This window comes from Bemisia tabaci, chromosome 4 (genome assembly GCF_918797505.1).
Source record: "Bemisia tabaci chromosome 4, PGI_BMITA_v3".
Lineage (NCBI taxonomy): Eukaryota > Metazoa > Arthropoda > Insecta > Hemiptera > Aleyrodidae > Bemisia > Bemisia tabaci.
In genome coordinates this window covers 2,125,652-2,141,338 of record NC_092796.1, presented here as the reverse complement: position 1 = coordinate 2,141,338, position 15,687 = coordinate 2,125,652, and the positions used below count along the sequence as shown (strand labels likewise).

The 15,687-nt window shown below is 38.6% G+C and overlaps 2 protein-coding genes across 11 annotated transcripts in view; one reads left to right on the top strand and one right to left on the bottom strand.

The window, feature by feature from the left end:
* bru1 (bruno 1) overlaps positions 1–15,687 on the top strand; it is a 554,208-nt gene that overhangs the window by 358,340 nt on the left and 180,181 nt on the right. The gene's annotated exons all lie outside the window — the stretch shown is intronic.
* Positions 2,571–13,884, bottom strand: LOC109031211 (uncharacterized). Its single transcript, XM_019042608.2, has 3 exons — positions 13,452–13,884; positions 10,422–10,859; positions 2,571–8,786 (listed from the first exon to the last, which is right to left on the bottom strand). The coding sequence occupies exons 1-3, from the start codon at positions 13,692–13,694 to the stop codon at positions 8,388–8,390; spliced, it is 1,080 nt and encodes a 359-aa protein (XP_018898153.2). The 5' UTR covers positions 13,695–13,884; the 3' UTR covers positions 2,571–8,387.

Sequence of the window (15,687 nt, the reverse complement as noted above, 5' to 3'; positions counted from 1 at the left end):
AGTGTCAATTATTTAATTTACCTTGATTAGCTCCCTAGAGAGGATTTAACGTTTAGATCAACAAATTTTGCCTGGAAACTATTTCAAATGTTGTCTTTTTGGCCATACATATAACATAACTTCAATTGTCAGGGAATTTTACTAAAAATGTCGAGGAAAGCAGGGAAATGTCAGGGAATTTCATTTGCTAAATTTTGTGGTAACCCTGTGGTACGGCTAGAGTACCTATTAAGGGGGAGCACGAACATGTCGAAATGTGGAGATCCTATCAGGGTGCTAAAGGGCAGCCAACCTTCCAACACAAAAAATATCACCGCCACACTTCGGGTTCCAATATCAAACATGGTGGCCAAAAATGGTCATAAAATGAGCGTTCTTCCGCAAAAATGAGTTTATTCATGAAAAAAGTAAGTTGAATGCGTGTTTTGCGGACAGCGGATCGCAACAATTTTAATCATGAATCACTCTGGATATGTACTTTGAATACATTGATTTGTTCCTATGGGAATAATGTGTAACATAATGATGTTAGTAGTTTTTGGATTTAAGTTATAAATCTACCTGCGAATAGTCAAAAATTCACGATAATTTGGGCCCGTGGACCTCTCGTTACAACCATGACAAAATTTGAAAACTAGGAATGCTAAAAATATTAATTTTTCGCCAATTTGACAATCATAAATCCAGTGGTCTTTCGGCGTCTCTGCCAAAACAGGAAACAATACGTGGTGCATCGGGTACTGACTTTCATTGCAGATCGAAGTTTCTCGATGGAGTAAATTAAGGCGTTGCTTGTCTCATGCGATTCGTTTGCCATGCATAGCGATTAGATCGAGACCTCAGAGACTCTAGTGCGGGAAATCAGAAAATTAAAACGCTCCCTCAACCTCGGGAAGCGAGAAGGATAATCTCATTTCATTGGCAAAATTGCCAATCTACTATTGCTTCTCCTGGGCTTTTCGGAAGTGGAGAGTCAAATTCATGTTGAGCGAGATTGTATTCCTGCATTAAAATTTCAACATTGAATCGTATGATGGTTGCCGCGAAGCTTTCTCTCATCATGAAGAATAGGGCTGTTGCAAGATCCAGGAATTGTCTTTAAATTATGTGTTTCTTCAGTATTTTAACGAGAACATATCGTCACCTTCCGGCCAAAGTATCACAAGCGCCATGTGACGTTTCAAAATTTCCGCCGCCATTTCATTTTTATACTGAGAAATTTTCGGTCGAATCTGTTTGAAAATTTCACTGAATTTTATCGGCAGCACTGAGAAAATTCAGTGAAATTTTCGAACAGCTTTGTTGAACAATTTCTCTGTAAGGAAAATAAATGACAGCAAAAATTTTTAGACGTCGCATGACGCTTGTGATACTTTGGCCGGAAGGTGAATATATACTGAAAGGCACTCATCCGACCTCTTAAAGATTCGAAAACAGTTTTTTGGCTGGAAAAATGAGTTTAAAGTTGAATTTATAAAAAGAGCGTTTCTCATTTGCCTGGAGCTGACTATGTCATATGAGGCGAGGACTCATGGTTTTAACCACCCGGAATTCAATTCATTATGACCGCTGTGAAATTCAAATCATTGACAAACGATTTCATTTTCAAAAGATTGAAACACAAAAAAATGCACTTCATACGAGGATAATATTTCGAGCACGGTCAAATGCACACTTCGGCTCCTTCCATCCTGGATTCCTCAATGAAAGGAGCACTCACTTTCATTGGCTGTTTGATGCGTATACACCATACTGACAAACCCATAAAGTATCACAAGTGCCATTCGACGTTCCAAAATTTCGGCTGCCATTTTATTTTTTTACTGAGAAATCGTTTGATGAATTTCTATAATTTCACTGAACGTTATCGGCAGCTAAAAGAATATTCTGAAATTTTTGGACAGCTTCGTTTGACAAATTCTCTATAAAAAAATAAAATGCGGCGAAAATGTTGAGACGTCGCATGGCACTTGTTATACTTTGACCGGAAGGTGAACATATTCCTTTTCGAGGAGTTTGGCTTGTGGGCGGACTGTTTTTTTTTGGACTTCGTAAATTTCAACCATCAAAATGTGATTTTATGAATATCCGAGAGAACCCATCAATCACAGAAATAGTAATTTTCCCGAATATTTCCCTAATTCCTTTGCAGAGCATCTATTGGTTTGCAAGTTTTGACGGTAAACAAAACACGCTCTAAGCTGACTCATTAAGACAGAATAGTTAATTAAGTGTCGATAAAACTGGCGCGAAACGTTTTCACCCTCTCATCGAGTGCTTCGATGAGCACTACCAAGACAGAACCAAGGACATAAAGAGAGAAAGCATTTCAAACATTGTTGTCATTTCATTTGATTCTTTTAAACTGTTTTGGAAAAGAAAACTTTCATTTAAACTCGAAGTCCTTTGCGCACAGCAAAAATTCTAGAAATTCATAGCGAGACATTTGTCCAAACTTTCGAACATGTTAACCTCAGAAGCTTCAAAACTTAGACCACTCTGGAGGATTTTTTGCATTTACTTTTTGATAACATGTTCTTTTTCATACGAAGACCTCATACTCATCTAGGTGCCAAAAACAAATAGCCTTTCTTTAACTTTTCCACTCATTTTTTGCTAGGGTCGTAATTGTTATTATGTCGTTAAGGACCTACGAATAGCCGATGGACCACGAAACAGGGTGAAAATAATATCTCAAAAATAAGCGCCTCGTCAGACTTGAACGAAGAACTCGTTCAGTATGCTGAGAGAGTTCAAAATAAACCGATGAGTAAGAATTTTTTTTTTTTTTTTAGATAACATTAAAACCAGTTCAAACTTCCCGCTCACAAAAACACGAAAATCCATGTGGATTTCAATATTGACCATCATTCAAAGAATAAGTAATATTGGTTTGTAACAAATTTGCTACTATGAAACATTCTATTTGCAAATTTCTCAGGAATAATTCAGCGCCATAAGAAAATATTAATGAGCTGAAGTGACTATTTTGCAACAAGCAGACTTTGTTTATTGAAAAGAACGAACCACCGATGATTTAAATTTGAAGATATCTAATGTTTCCACCGTGACCTGCGTAATTTTTGGACAGCAAACAAGTCTCGTGGTCTATCGTAGTCAGGGTTGCAATTTTTTATGGAAAATTAGATCTCGAAATTTCGTGTGAAATATTTTCAGAAAAATTTAAAAATATTGATGAATGTTTGTCGAAATTAAATGCAAAATCAAATGGAAGGCGACTGGTTCTTGCTTTTTGGCGTTTTTTAGTGCGTGGTGCATACCCAGCCCCAGAAAATATGTTTCACAACTTTGTGAGATTTCATGAAATATCTCACGGAAATTTTCAATACTTCATATTTTTCATTTCACCCGTGCAACCCTGATCTTAATAAATATTTTTGTCCATGAACAGAGGAGGTTGCATGCTTATATGCTTTAGGAACCCCAATTTTCTTGGGTGAAGGCTGATTTGAATTGATGTTTGTAACTCCACTCGTAAGCACCATGAAATTTGTTACTTTACACGATTCAAATCCAGAACCAATTGTACCATAGAGTCGCTCAACGCTAAACCAACCTGGGCGGCCAAAAGAGAGTTGATCTGACAACTGGGATGTGCGAGAAAGACAGAGGAAGAGATTCAATATCAGAGTAGAGGGAGTGAGAAAATGAAGCGGATTTGTCGGCTGGGATCTTAATGCCCGGCAGTTTAAGCTAAATTGCTTTATTAAGCACCCGTTCAGGAGCCCGCGCCAGCCCAGTTAAGCTTTCAGTTGAAAGAACATTTCCTATTAATATGCCTGCAAGTGGGAGTGAACGCCAACAAAACCCATTGTTTTTGCCATTCAGGCTCAAGGTCTAGTCGATTTTATACTCATTTCCTTCTACCATACAATCTTATTTTTTCCAATTAACCTAGGCTCAAAAGAGACAAGCAAAACACTATAAATACAGGATACAGGATGAATACAGGATTTTATTCATAAAATTTATTCATAAATACAGGATTTTATGAATACATGTTACTACATTATACATTTTATCACAGGTTTATGAATAAATTTTATTCATAAAATCCTGTATTTATACTAGAATAAAGTACTTCTGTTCCAGTTGAGAATGGGCATGTAATTGGCCAGAAACGTCCTAGTTTGTTTTATGCCTCCGTAGCCTTGTATATCCATTTGTTTTTTGTATTTTAATGTTTTTTATTGTTACTAGAAAAAATTGACTCTATATTCTATTTCATCTCCAAATGTGTGTGAAATAATTGGAAGACCGGGATAAGCTTTGAGTTGTCATATTCTGATTTTAATGAATTCACTGGTCCCAAAAGGCGAACATCGAGAAAGTTTATGAATTTTCTACCTTATTTGTTTAAAGTGTTTACTCTTTTAGGGGACAGGGGCCTTTGGCGGCTGGGTGTGGCAGAGCGCCAAAAAGCGCTAAGAATGGCTTTTATGTATGTATTTACTCTTTTGAAACCCTTTGATAAATAATTTTAAAAACGCCGAAACTTTAATAATTATTTGTATCTTGAAGGAATAAAGCTAGACAAATAAAGAAAAATTATAGGAAGAAGAATGATTGGAGAGAAATTACCAGAAAATCGAAAATAAAAATAAATAAAAGTTCGAAGCAGACACAAAATAAAAATAATCACACAGAAAAAACAACTTAGTAGCCCCGAGCCCTAACGTTTTAGGTAAAGTAGCGCCAACTACAGGTAGTGGGGTTGAGTCCTACAGCCTGTTGGACCTTATGAAGTTGTAGGGCTCAGCACTACTGCCGGTGGTAGGCGCTATTTTGTTCGGTTTTGTTTGTGTTGGGGCTCAGCGCTAATGGACCACTAGACAAGGTACGAATTTCAGCATTCTGATACATGATTCTTAACCAAAATTTCACGTAGAATACGACGCGCATAACGAAAATTACCGAAATTAACTCCTAACTAAGATATTTAATGATTATTGATGCGTGAATTCAAACCACCCGCTCATGAAAACTCAATGCTCTGCGTGATTCACATCGCGCGCTAAACGTTATCATGACAGTCTCTGCGATATAAAAATCTGGCAACCTCAATCTTGACGCTTTGGTTCAGCTGTAGCAAATTGCTTATAGTTTGAACAACATATAATGGGAAATGAACATTACTCGATTGAGAAGCTTGTTGAAACCGTTGTAGTGCGCGATTTGAATCACGTAGAGCTTTGACCAATGTGACATAAAAACGTTAATATTTTCGTTTGGAGTTTGTTTCATTAGTTTTCGTTGCGCAAATCGTGCTCTACGTGAAATTCTAGTTAAGAAACATGTATCAGAATGCTTGAATTCGTACCTTGTCTAGTGGTCCATTGTAAGTGTTTTTTACGCCGTGCAATACATAGAAAAGTATGCAAAAATAGAATAACATGTTAAAGAAGAAAGAAATAAAGGAAACGATTTTTTAAAAAAAAAAATAAAAATAAAAATAATAAGAACAAGGTGAAAAAACAAAACGAAAAAAATTGGACTCATAAGCGAAAAGAGGGTCCTTCTGGCAAACTTTCCAAATATTCAAATCTTCAACATTTTTAATGTGAGTCATTTTTGAAAAGTTTGCAGCATATTTGAAGTCTACCGAAGGCTGATCTACTAATACATAGCTAGGGTTGGTCTATGATCTTGCTATTTACGCTCAATTTTAACTCGAGAATAGGATTCGAATACGCAACGCACGGTTTTCCGCTCCGAGAGAACGTGAATATTTCTACGCTGTCACGCGAAAGCCCCAAGAGATGCGGAAATAGTGCGGAAAATGGTATTGGAACGGATCAAAGGAGTTGAGGTTTGATTTCCGGAGCGGGTTTCCATTTGATTTATTTTTTGTCTCACTCCCCATCAGCCATCACACGGTCGGAATGCCCTGGTTTTTGTGCTGCCACTGTTATCTTGTTATATCGTTGGCACTGAGTACATCGTGACATAAATTGGGAGGCTTTTCTTTACAGCTTGAAGCGTGCTTCGACTCAACTCGAGCCTTCACGGCTGTATCCTAGTTTACAGGGCATTTTTCAAAATGTGACCTGCCACAGGGAACGGGACTTCCTTTCACAAGAACTGAAAGTTGAGTCGTTTATATCAGATTTGAGACCAAATCGGAGCAATGAGAATTCCTGAAGATGTGGAGTGATTCGGGACAAGTGACCTAATCTAAAAATTTAAAATTGACTTATTGATGAAGCTGCATAGGAGATTGAAATCTGGATATTTTGACGCAAGTTTGACCTTGGAAGCTTAAACGTTGAGGAACACAAGACGTTTTGAAGCTCCAAGGCAAAGCATTCTAAGTTTTAGGTCAAATATTCAGGATACTATCTCAGTTTAATAATTTGAACATGCAAACGAAAAAACCATTTACGTAAAAGTTCAGTTGACCATGTTCAGGAGACGAAATTACTGGTTAAAGAATCAACTTTTCGCCCCCTGCTGGCACAAAAATGAGCCAAGTATACGGGAAAATTGATCACAATATCCTCCTAGGGGAGGGGGCGCCTAGAGGTGAGCGATAAGAGGGCAGCAAGGTTCAAGCAAATGTGAAGTCACCGTTTATGACAAAATACAATCTCGTTGATTTAAAAGCGCAGTATGTCTGAGAATGTCTGAAGAAAGAAGATTGACGAAAATGAAATACTACCATTGTATACTTTACTTGCAAAACAGTGAAACTTTAATGAGGACCCCCCTCTGCAGTATGGATGCGCAGGTCTGTATCATTCGTTTTCTACTCGAAACAAATCGTCGCCCTCCTGACATAAAGACGCAACTACACTCTGCAATGAACCCCGTCATCCATACAACTTAATGTTTTTCCGGGCTCATCTCAATGTGTAGTTGCGTCCTTATGTCAGCCAAGCGACGAGGAAAGATTCCGTACTCTAAAGTTCGTATTCGCGATCGCTTTGTTGCTATGAGCGACTCCATAACGCTCGAGTCCGTATGCCAGTGTATCGAGATAACATGACGTTGACATCATACACACAATACAACTTGAACAACAAGAATCAACCTCTGTTCAAACAGTTACCAATGACGCAAAAATACCGTCAATAATATTATCCTAAGTTCTAAAACACTCTGCCAAAAGACAGAGTTGCTTAATTATTGTATCTCATTTCATCACGAAACCTCTCAACTTAAAAACAGAATGACAAAAACAACGCGCGTGGTTGACACAAAACTTATCGAGAATTACAGGTATCAGGGCTTGCTGTCAATTCTATACAATCTACATCAAAACGAAATCGAAATCGTGCTCTTGCGGGAAATTTTAAACTTACTCCGTTCACACTTCGTCATTTCTCTCGCAAAATAGCGTAATTACATGTATCAATATTGCCAGATTTTTCCGAGCAAATTGCATTTTTACCAGGAGACTTTCGAGAATATTCGACTGAAAATTTCACTGATTTTCCTCCTGATCTCATGCGAAATTCAGACAATTTTCGACAAAAGTTGTGCAGCTTTCTTCTCGTGAAAAATGTGATTGTCTGAGCCAATGGACCACTGGACAAGGTAGGAAGTTATGCATTCTGATACATGTTTCTTAACCAAAAATGTACGTAGAACACGATTCGTGCAACAAAAACTACTGAAATCGACTCCGAACCAAGATATTTAATATGTTTCTTGACGCGTGATTTCAAACCTCCCGCTCATGAAAACTAAAAAGTCCACGTGAATCGAATCGCACACTTGACGTTACCGTGGCAGTCTCTGCGATACGTAAATATGGCAATCTCAATCCTGACGCTTTGGCTCAGCTATAACAAATTTTTTTACACTCAGCAGAACAATAAATGGTGGGTAAGGAGCAATGTTAAATTGAGAAGCCTGCCAAATCCGTTGGATGGTGCGATTTGATTCACGTAGAGTACTGAGTTTCTTGTGACCGGGCAATTCAAATTTCCTACAATCAATGTGAAATAAAAACGGTAATATCATAGTGAAGAGTTTTTTTCAGTAAGTTTCGATGCAAGAATCGTGTTCTACGTGAAATTCTGGTCAAGAAACATGTACCTATGAGAATGCTTGAATTCTTAGCTTGTCTAGTGGTCCATTTTGCAATCTTGGAATGGAGTTACGTTACTTCGTGCGGAAACGACGATTTGTGGGCATTGGTGGATCCAGCAAATTGGTAACATTGTTTTTCCTCCATTTAAACCTATAGAAATATATCGATTCTCGGAGGGGCCAGGTGCTCCGACATGAATCGATTGTTTGACATAGGTTTAAAAGGAGGAAACCCGGTGTTGCCAAATTGCTGGATCCGCTTCTGTTGGCGGGGCGCGCTATGAAATGAAGCTGTCCCATCACTTGGTGCAAAATTATCATTGCTTCGAGAGCTAATCATAATCAAGAAGCTCTGCCTGTTCCAAAGCTACCACCGCCTGCTGATAGGGGACTTTTGTTGAGATTAATCTGTCAAGTTCTTTGCGATACGAGTTGTTGCAGCCGGTCATTCGCGCCTGGACCCACTGCCACGCGCCAGTGTAACACGTACATGCTCCTCTTACACAATTTGCTTTCTTACTGCTAAGTTTGTTGCACCAACGAATGTTGATTTTAAAATACGATTTAATCGTCATCAAGTAATCGCAGTAAGTTTGGCACATCTCCTCCGCGGTCATCATCTCGCCCGCTTTTCTCAAATACTCCTGAGGCAGCGCGCAAGGATCCATCATCTTATTCAAAAATAGTCTCGCGAGTTTATTCCATTGCTCCGCTTTCATGAGTCCACCTTGCTGGAAAAAAGGAAAGCACGGTGAACGTCGGAAAAAGTTTTGGCATTCAGCTCTTAGTTTTAGCACTGATCATAGAGATCGTAACAACGTCCTCCATCAGCTCAATGAGTCGAAAATTGGGAAAGAGATTGATTCAAATCTTTTTAAAGCCTTATTATTCCAAAATTTAAAAATACATAATAAAATCCCGAGACGTTTTAGCTCAAATCTGAGCCATTGTCTGTCGGAGAAATAAGTAAAAAAAAATTCGAAAATTTTTTATTTTTTTTACTTATTCCTCCGACTGAAAATGGCTCAATTTTGAGCCAAAATGTCTCACTGTTTTATTGTGTATTTTCAGCCTTGTTTCCTGTCTCCCCCTTGTTTTTTCTTGTTACCATTGTCAAGGGCTGCAAGGATGTGTAAACCTTTGTATCTATCCCAAAACTTCAGACCCTCTAATTTGGGAGCGAAGGTAGGCGGTCAAAGTTGAAACCTTCGAAGTTCATGAACATCCAATTTGCGCAAAAAATCATGTCAAATTATGTAATTTATAGAGATATCCACCGATTCCCATCATAAAGAAATGCTTTTCGCGTTACGTATATTAATATACCTATGAGTCGCTTTTTGGAACTACCTGGCGCTCTATGACACCAAACCAGTCTCCTATCCAAACATAACCCTGTGGGTATCAAGTACCCCAAAATTTCTGCATCAATCCATCCCTCCACCCTTTAAGGTTAATCTTCAGCGTTGGAGAACGTTAGTTCTGAAAAAATCCACCACGTCTCGCTGCTAAAATCTGACTCCGAAATTAGCGATTATTTAAATATCAAGACAGAGATTATAAATTCTGCAGCTTATAAGTTCTGCAGCATATGTCTGGAATGTTGAAAGATTTACCCGTTTACAGAGCTTTTAAATTTTGGTCGTTACTTTCCTATTGAATATCGATTACTATAGATATATTAGAAATTTTAGAGTACATGCCCGGAAAACATGACACGTTGTTACAACGTAACAATAAAAGCGTGAGAAACAAAGCTAAAACAACAAATCAACAGAGGACGTTACTATATAGATGAGAAACTTAATCTTACATTTCCGTTTGATGGAATGTGGAGATAATTGCTCTCGGGTTTGTAGGAAACTACAAGCTTGCCTTTTGTCGCGACGGTCATGATGGCGACAATAATCGTTGATGGGTCAGTTTTTATTTTATTGTATTTTTTTCTCAGTTAATATATTCCTTTGGTGTAACGCGTTACTGCATATATTGCTTTATAGAGTTCCACTTGAAGGACACCATTTTTTATCGGGGGTGATAAATAGAACCAAGGTGTTGTGGATATAATTCTATAATTACGAAAGTACCTTTCGGCTTACGCCATCATCAGAGCATTTACAAAACTTGAAACATAAACTTGGATGATGTCTTTTAATTTCAACACCATCACATATATATGTGTGACGTAAAATATCGTAAAAATTTCTAGCTGTGATGATGTTTATCTTTCGAGTTTTGTGAATGCTCTGATGATGGCGTAGCCGAAAGGTACCTACTCTAGTAATTACAGAATTATTCCACTACGCCTTGGTTCTATTTATCACCTTCATTTCAGTAGATTGCTAGGTCATGATAACAGAGCTTACCATCCCTTGAACCTGGAAGGTCAACAAGGAATCCTTGAAAATCCTGAGCGTCTTGACAAACGTAGACAGCGTCCATAAGCAGGCCATTTCCACTTTGTAAATCACTACGGTATTCATGTATATTACTAATTCTATGATATCCTTCCGCGGGATCTTTAAGGCCTCCAGGGGCTGGAGCACGGCTAAAAGTCCCAGTAGACCATCTTGATTACCATAGGGCGCAAACATCGGGAAGTCAATGTCCTTTTTGTTCGGGTTCGGAAGGAATCCCACTCGCAGATCCGCTGGAAACTCTAACCCGCGGCGGACAAACTTCCCGCCCAGATGTAGATACGCCCATTTAGTCAGCATAGGCTTGAACACAACGTAGAAGCTGCCTTCGTGAGAGATTCGATGCCGAAGCATCATGTCCGTAACTTGCTTACACTGGATCGTGAACTGTAATTTTACCAGATCCAGAGAAATTAGAGACAATCCATTCTAGAGACTCCGTATATCAATACTCTGGGCGATGTAATCGGGTAAAACAAAAGTTAAGCTTGGAGGTTAGCACTCTTCCTCGCCTACTGATGGTTGAAAGCAAATTGTTGAGCATTGAATTTGCCCAATGATTAATGGTGAATGCCAGGGTGAACACTTTGCTGGGCGAATTGTTGCAAAGGTTAGGTGGTCGGCATTTCTTGCCGGAAGCACACGCTGAATTTGGCAGCTGCATATGGGAGTCAACAGCCATCGTTTAACAGCTGAACTTTCTTAAATTCGACTTATTTTCATCCAGATTCCTATCGACTCTATATTCGAATGATTCAGAAAAATTGATAACTGCCGAGCTCCGATCCTAACCGATGCCCTGAATTTTGCGCGTCCAGGCATCTTACCAACGACCTCCACATCCAAGCCACATTCAGCGTATGATTTCGGCGTCTGAACAAATTTCTTAACTCTTGACTCGTCAGTCATAATTGGACGTTCTATCAAACGGAACTATGTGCATTAAGACATGAGCCCTCATACCCATAAGAATGTATGCATTACAGGGCTCACGTCACAATGCACATAGTTCCGTTTAATAGAAATACGTCCAATTAATAGGCGAATCTGAGTGTTCCAGTGCTAACTTTTACTCTCAAGGAAGATAGCAGTGAGAAGTCTCTAAAATGGACGTATTTCTTCTAAAAGGAAGAGTGTAACACGTAAGCCCTGTGCATGTAGTTCCTTTTAGCATAAATACGTATATTTTACGTACATATTATTTATTATTATACGTAATATTTTTGGCGAGGGTGCGGTCAATGCAATTAGGAGCCACCATCATATCATATATATAAGCTCCGAGACCTCCTACATTTGCGTATCGGGTAACGCTTAGTTCCAGCGTTCTACCGGACCGATTTTCATGATTTTTGCAGCTATCGACAGACAATTGTCTCTAAATGAGCCTGCTGTATTTAGATTTTGAAAATATGACCTAGGTTTTTGTACATTACGTGGTAAAGTTGCGAATTCTCCCATTGAAAAAATGTAATTTTTTATATTTTGTCATAGTTCGTTTGAGCGTTCCAGTGGGCCAATTTCCATGATTTTTGCGGTTATCGACAGGCGATAATCCCTAAAAGAGTCCGCTGTAATCAGAATTTGAAAATAGGACCCAGCTTTTTTAATATTAGAGGAGCCCAAAAAGCTTAGAAAGGGGGGCAAAATTTTCGCGAATAAAAAATGGCGGGAATTTCAAATTTAGCGAAAAATTGAATAAAACGGGAAATGTTGAATCACGGTCTGTTAGTAGGGTAAGTGAATCAAAAGTATGCTCCTTTGCTACCGACTATCCAAAAGCGACGTAACGCTCCGTTCCGTTTCGTTTCAGTCTTGGCGTGAAGTTTGCAACAAGTGCCGATTTTTTCATTCGGTTCCTATTGGTCCAATGGCTCCCGGCCAGGGAAATATTGGATAAATGAGAGTCGATGATGAAAATCTTTTCATTTTTTTTGGTCGTTCTTCTGTCGACGCGGGCCCAAGAGAACGCGAAGCGTCCTCTGAGGGTAGGGCCGCGTAGCGGCCAGGAGGCATAGCCCCCTAGTAAATGACATCCGATTCTTAAGGGGAGAGATGACTTAGACATATTCCATTAAGTCCCATTAAAGTCGGTATTTATTGAAGGAGATATGGCAACACCTGAATGCTCTTACGGTGTTCTTCCTTAGCACGGTAGTATAGGGGCAAAAATTTGAAATAGGGGACATTTCAGGATAGATTCTTTATCTTCTATTTATTTTTTTACAATGGAGAAACGTTTTTAAATATTTAATGATGTGTAAGTTCTGGAATAATGCTTTAACCTTCGAGTTGTAACAGTGCAAGCTAGGAATCATAGTGTCGGAATACGGGACGGTCGTGAGTTTTAGACCATTCAAACGATAAAAAATTACAAAAAAAAAAAAAAAAAAACATGAATATTAGGAAATTTTTTAACGTACGTTTTTAGAAAAAAGTGTTTCCCTCATATTTAGGCCCAAAAATAGGAGTAGAACATATTTATATGCTAATGCGGCTTGATCACTAATGACATGATAAAAAACACTAGAAATCCCCGTATAAGTTTTGAAATTGTTCGCCTGAAGATCGCTGAACAGTCAGTTTCTCATTCTGCCACCAGGCTCTTCAATAATCTTCCCTTAAAATTAAGAAAACTACTGAAAGACTGGGAAGTTAACGCTTTTTTCAAGGAGTTGAAAACCTTATTAGTTTGCAGGGCATTTTATTCTCTAAATGATTTTTATAATGATGTTTAAAATGTGAATTCTTGGGGGGCTATTTACCGACAAGTATGCTTAAATACTATGTTTGTGTCATTTATGTACTCTTATGTAAATTAAATAATAAAAGACCAGGGACAAGAATGTCCCTTATTTCAAAATTTTGCCTATAGGGTGGCTCTGTTGCAAGCAAGAGGCACAGCCAAGTGGGGGGGGGGGGATCAAACCCAATAACAAAGTGTTTGTATGGTTAACTAAGTACTTAAAGTATACTTACACGGGGCTTCACACGGTCATCGCTCTTGTGCTGTTGGTTCCCACACTCGTACAAGGCATGTTTGGCACTCTCGATTTGATGCCACTTAACATCCGAAAGATCGTCGTCCATTTCCAAGCTGTGCCTCTGCTCCAAATAGAAAACAGCGTTGACTTCAAAAGTAACTGTACCCAAAAATAACAGCACGGGAACGAAAAGAAAGACGCGATCAAAAGAACCTAAGCCTTTGATTCTGAAGTTCATTTTTTGAAAATAAAAATTATTAAGAAGCCACTTTGAACGTACTGAGCAACAGTTGGAAAATGATAGATTTCCAGGTTTTGGAGAATCTCACAGAGTTTGTGCGAACTAGACCAGAACTAATTGTCCTAAGAGAATCACTCGCCGGCATTAACGTTCGAATCGATTAACTGGTGCGACTGTGTAACATGATGATCACATGATTAGAAATACACCCCCGATCAGTTCATTTGCTGCTATTCATGGTTCACTTAAAATCCTCGTAGATCTATAGTCACTAATGATGCACATTTTCCAAAACACGAACGGATCATAATCATAATGAAACGACTCCATCTTAAACAAAGTAATGTTCCCAAACGCGGAAGGATTTCTAGTACCTAGAGATCACTCAGGAATAATGAACGATATTGTAAAATTAGTTAATGACGGATTAACTTTTCTTTATGGGCCAGAGATAAAGTGAACACTAAATGTAACGAATGAGGGCTGTGTGTCGTTTGAATCAGCGTTCATCTCGCGCAAGGAAGATTCGCATGCTACGTCACAAGCAACTTTTACTTGACGTACGCGGAGGCCTTTTTTCTAACCACTTCGTGTGGAAATGACGCATTTCTAGCCTTTTGCAGTGGCGTAGCGTGCTTTCCGATGTATCGATTGATCTGCAGTTTAGACCCGTGGAAAAGGATCGATTAACAGGGTGTTCGCAACGAACGCAGTAATAATTGATCCTGCACCGTAGCTAAATGAGGAAATATCGATAATCGATCATTCACGCCTCGATACTGCTGTGCTTTCGTCACACTGTGATCGATTTCTATCCTCTACCAGAGCAGCCCTATACCAAAAAAACGTCTGGTGATTGCGCAGAATGTGTGGCTTGTCATAGATACGTTTTAACTGATGAGAGATGGAGTGAGTGTGATACGCGTGCCTCTCGTATCGCATCTAACCGCCGCGTCACCAAGAAAAGAGAATCTTGTCATCAACAATTTTTCCAAAAATCACGTATCAAGTTCAAACTTACTCTTCGATTATCCGTATCCCTCGTCGTAAATCGTAAATTCCTCGCGTAATTCGTCGTTTTCCGACAAAAAAACGTAACTCCAATTATAAATTGTACAATTGGACTACATTTTGCAATTCGGAACTATAAAAGCCCGGTTTAAAAACAACGTATGTGCCATTAGTTTCCACATTCACATAAGTGTTTTTCCAGAAGAGCCAGAATTTATACATTATATTTATGTAGTTCCAAATTGCAAAATGCAGTCCAATTTATACTCGCAATGTGTATTCGCATTCCTATTCGTGGTCGCACTCGCGTAGTTAAAACTCGGAACCTATCAGTAACTTTCCATTAAACGTCTCCTTGGGTTTTCTGTAGAAGTCATACTTTTAAAAGAGCATTATTTGACTGAAACTACGCGGACTGCCGTGCGTGTAAGGATCATTGAAATCAATTTTGCAACCTTGAAATGGATTTACGTTAAATCGTCTTGGAAATGACGAATACTAGAAAAAAATTTGCTGATATAACAATTCAATTGCTAAAAAAAAGTGACTGCAATATTTCAACGTAGATTTCACCCAAAAAATGCTACTTTAGCCACTATTGTAAGCTAATTTAACCACGGGGGTGATTAAAGTAGCATTTTTTGGCTGCAAAGTCTACATTGAAACTTTGCAGTCACTTTTTTTAGCAATGGAATTGTTAAATCAGCAATCAATTTAATTTTTTCCGTGCACTAATCGTGAAGGACCCTTCGACTATTCCGTTGCGTCAAATCAATGATTCATCAAGTTGAGGAACGCTTCATGCTTCGTCGCACATTGATGACCAAAATGCGAAATAACGTATCTCCGTTTGTAACTTTTCAGACTTTCTATCAAACTTTCTATTTGCGTAGGAAAATTACGAAAGAAATCACTGAAATTTCGAAAGAAATTCCTTGACTTTTCCGCCCTGTTAGCAAAATATTCTAAATGAATTTAA